The sequence below is a fragment of the Punica granatum genome, chromosome 6 (genome assembly GCF_007655135.1).
Source record: "Punica granatum isolate Tunisia-2019 chromosome 6, ASM765513v2, whole genome shotgun sequence".
In the NCBI taxonomy this organism is placed as follows: Eukaryota; Viridiplantae; Streptophyta; class Magnoliopsida; order Myrtales; family Lythraceae; genus Punica; species Punica granatum.
In genome coordinates, this window is record NC_045132.1 from 4,007,654 (window position 1) to 4,011,545 (window position 3,892).

At 39.6% G+C, this 3,892-nt stretch overlaps 1 protein-coding gene across 1 annotated transcript; it reads left to right on the forward strand.

The window, feature by feature from the left end:
• The first annotated feature begins 456 nt into the window (after positions 1-456).
• LOC116211097 (cytochrome P450 87A3-like) lies at positions 457-3,176 on the forward strand. Its single transcript, XM_031545308.1, has 9 exons — positions 457-635; positions 928-1,276; positions 1,379-1,525; positions 1,768-2,016; positions 2,102-2,191; positions 2,372-2,450; positions 2,564-2,670; positions 2,759-2,886; positions 3,006-3,176. Exons 1-9 carry the CDS (start codon positions 457-459, stop codon positions 3,094-3,096), a joined length of 1,419 nt encoding a protein of 472 aa, XP_031401168.1. The 3' UTR covers positions 3,097-3,176.
• The last annotated feature ends 716 nt before the right edge of the window (positions 3,177-3,892 follow it).

Consider the following 3,892-nt stretch of genomic DNA (forward strand, 5'->3'; position numbering starts at 1 on the left):
GAAGTCAGTTGATACGAGAAATGCGACGAACTACCATCACCACAGACATTGGCTGATTTTCAGGTCATGCGATATCCATGTGAGGAACATCTGTTTCAAGAAAGAACTGAAATCAACTTGTTTTTAGTTTGTCATGTGTTTCGAGTTCCCCTTGACTCGGCTGATTTTTCTTTTCTTCTCTTTGTTTTTATTATTATTTCTTTTGAGCTACGGGATTTCCTTAGGCTATTCGCTAAAACTTCAATTTGACCTGTCAATAACATTTTCTCCTGTTTTTTATCTAATTGCACGACATAGCTGGTGCAGAAATTTTCAAAACCATCCCTTCTATACAAACTGTTCTGAGACCTTAGCTTCATTAGTTCTGTAGGAACAATAAACTAGGAAAATAATAGTTCACTAACGGCGATCGAGCTGAGGAATCATAAGATGTGGTCAGTAGGAGTACCGTATGCCATGGCCTTGCTTGTGATGGGGTTGATCCACTATTGGGTGCATAGATGGAGGAACCCTAAATGCAATGGAAGGCTACCTCCCGGTTCCATGGGACTACCCATCATTGGGGAGACCCTCCAGTTCTTCATCCATAGTAACTCCATTGACATCCATCCTTTCATCAAGACCAGAGTCAAGAAGTGAGTTCCTTTCCCTTCATGCCTAACAAATGTGATTTTAGGATAACTGTTGTGTTGCAGCCTCCCTATAATTTCAATCCCAGCCGATAGACCCATCATCCAAATTATCAACCATCGGCATTCACCCAAAAGGATATGATTCTCTGTAAAAGGAAATAGTAAAAGAAACCAAGGACTTTTGGAACATGGCAGTTTCAATCCATTCATTTCTAATCAATAATTTTGATCAAGCATGTCCTAATACTATAGGTCCAACAATAACAAAACCGTCTGTGATATCTCCCAATTTTAGATATGGCCGGATTTTCAAAACGAGCTTGGCAGGTCGGCCTGTGGTGGTTTCTTCGGACCCCGAGTTTAACTACCACATATTGCAGCAGGAAGGAAAGTTGGTGGAGATTTGGTATTTGGACTCCTTTGCCAAGCTCATAGATGCGAGGGGCATGGGAAGAGATGGGGAACCAGCCTCAATCACGTCAATTGGTCACATCCACAAGTGCATGCGGAACATGGTTCTGAGTCAAGTAGGCAACGAAGCTCTACGGGAAAGGATCCTCCCTGACATGGAAGAAACTTCTCGGAAAACACTGTTGGCCTGGTCCAATCGAGACTCGTTGGATATAAAGAAAGAGATATCTTCGGTAAATGATTATGATCTGCTTGGGAGCTTAAGCTAGCCTTCACCACAATATTTTCTTATTGATTGTCAACTTGAAGAATGATTTCAGTTCTGTTTTCCGCAGGTTTTGTTTAATTTTACTACAAGGCATCTGTATGGTTTTGAGCCGGAGAATGGTACGAATGTCAGCGAGAGGTTCAGTTACATCCTCCAAGGTTTAATATCGTTTCCACTAAACATTCCTGGAACTGTTTTCCGCAAGTGCTTGAAGGTAAGAATAAACTCTTGGAAAGACCGTAGGAAACGAGGAATTGTCATCAACCCAAAGAGATTAAAAATAAAAGCTGATGTAATGATATCGCTTATCTTTCCTTGTTTCCGTTTCTTTGGGTCATCAATCGCATCCGGATAGGACTATCATCGTTTTCCAGTCAAATTTCGAGATCCAAAATACAAGCATATGTATTATAGTTCAATCTAACTTTTGAAGAGCTAACTGCAATTTGTATCCAGAATCAAAAGATGGGTCTAAAGCTAATGAAGAATCTCATCGACGAAAGACGGACTATGCCCGAGAAACGCAGAGGGGATTTCATAGATCATATGCTCGATAGGATGAAGACAGAGAGTTTCTTGTCCGATGACTTTGCCGTGTTTGCGATGTTTGTGCTCCTCTTTGCAAGTTTCGAGGCAATATCATCCACCTTAACCTTGGCCATAATGCTTCTAACTGAACATCCTATGGTTATAAAAGAGCTAGAGGTTTGATTTCTTGTTCTTATTGTTGCATTTTGGTGATGATAAAAATATTGGGCATCATTTCAAGCTTCTTTATTTTCTTTGATAGAGGGAACATGAGGAAATACTTAGTAAAGGAGAGAAGAGGGAAGGCGGGGTGACTTGGAAGGAGTACAAGTCAATGAGCTTCACAATTCAGGTGAATCTTATTAGCATTTCGATATGTTGTTTTTGCTCCAAATGTAGTTGGATAAGAAAGTTTCTAAAATATTTTTGTTGAGTCTTAATGTTACGCAATGCCACATCGTATATCAGTTACACACAAGACTATAGAGAATATTTTTCTGGATTTTCATATTGTTGAGTCTTTGAATTGTAGGTCATAAACGAATCACTGAGAATGGCTAGCGTCTCACCGGGAATCTTGAGGAGGGCAATCAAAGATATCCAAGTGGATGGTAATATATTTCGTTCTTTGCAATAAAAACCTTGGAACAGTTGAGAACTTTACCTACGATCATAATTGGAAATAACTTCCCTTCAAATTTCTGAAAGTTGAACAATGGCACAGGATACACAATTCCTGAAGGGTGGACAATCTTGGTCGTTCCATCAGCTCTTCAGCTCAACCCTAACACGTACGAGGACCCACTTTCATTCAACCCGTGGCGATGGAAGGTAAATTTACAGAAAGAACTGAGCTCTTTCATGAATTAGAAATCGGTCACTAACCCCTTTTTTTCCCTTTCTTTTTCATACTCAACAGGATTTAGGACCAACTTTTGTGGCAAAAAATTTCATCGCCTTTGGAGGGGGCACAAGAATGTGTGCCGGAGCCGAGTTCACTAAGGCATTTATGGCGGTTTTTCTTCACGTCTTAGTCTCGAATTATAGGTGATTATCCATATATATGCATATTTAATGTGTTTCACTTGCAATATAATTTGCAGAATTAAAGTCATACTAATTGAAGGTCAAGTAGATATGATTTATGATTTCCTTTTTTTTTTCAGGTGGGAGAAAGTGAAGGGAGGGGAGATTACAAGATCTCCAAGTCTGGGGTTTGGAAATGGATTTCACATTAAGATACATAACAAGAATTAGACTCGCGATATATGATAAAGGGAAGGAGCAAGGACTGCAATTCTAGAGTTTTCGGACTATGCATATTTAAATTGATGTCTATGTACATATAGAATAAAGAATAGGCACAGAAAAGTTGAATCCTCGCTAATGAGGTGAGGTGCATGTATTCAATTAAATAAGCACTGTACATGACTTATCTAGGAAAGTGCATAAATGTGTATTGATTACATGCCTAATATACAACAAGTATAAATGGAAAACTATGATTGCATATTATCCTTTATTACTCCCCTACAAGCCAAACGGGGATATCTCCACATGAAGCTTGGATCGCATATCAGCAAAGCGGGACGAAGATAAACCTTTTGTGAGTCCATCAGCTAGCTGATCAGAGGAGTTGATAAACCGAATTAGAAGTTGTCGGCGTAGGAATCTCTCTCGCACAAAGTGATAATTAATCTCAATGTGCTTAGTTCTGGCATGAAAGATAGGATTCACTGTAAGATAGATCGCCGAAATGTTATCACACCAAAGAGTCGGAGGGTGATGTTGTGAGATTCTCAATTCTTTAAGAAGAGACTGTAACCATAAGATCTCAGCAGTGGCATTTACAAGACTTTTATACTCAGACTCAGTACTAGATCGAGCAACAGTCCGCTGTTTCTTGGAGCTCCAAGATACTGGATTGGATCCAAGATATATCACAAAACCACTAACTGAGCGGCGATCATTAGGATTCCCAGCCCAATATGCATCAGAAAAGCCATGAACAGATGACGTAGAACTGAGATAAATATGAAGTCCACAAGTGATG

Bases quoted from the DNA above. Each gene is read 5' to 3' on its own strand.
- LOC116211097 (XM_031545308.1), top strand. From the start codon at position 457: ATGGCCTTGCTTGTGATGGGGTTGATCCACTATTGGGTGCATAGATGG. The intron at 1,526-1,767 runs GTAAGAATAAAC...ATTTGTATCCAG, and splicing joins TTTTCCGCAAGTGCTTGAAG to AATCAAAAGATGGGTCTAAA. The intron at 2,887-3,005 runs GTGATTATCCAT...TTTTTTTTTCAG, and splicing joins GTCTTAGTCTCGAATTATAG to GTGGGAGAAAGTGAAGGGAG.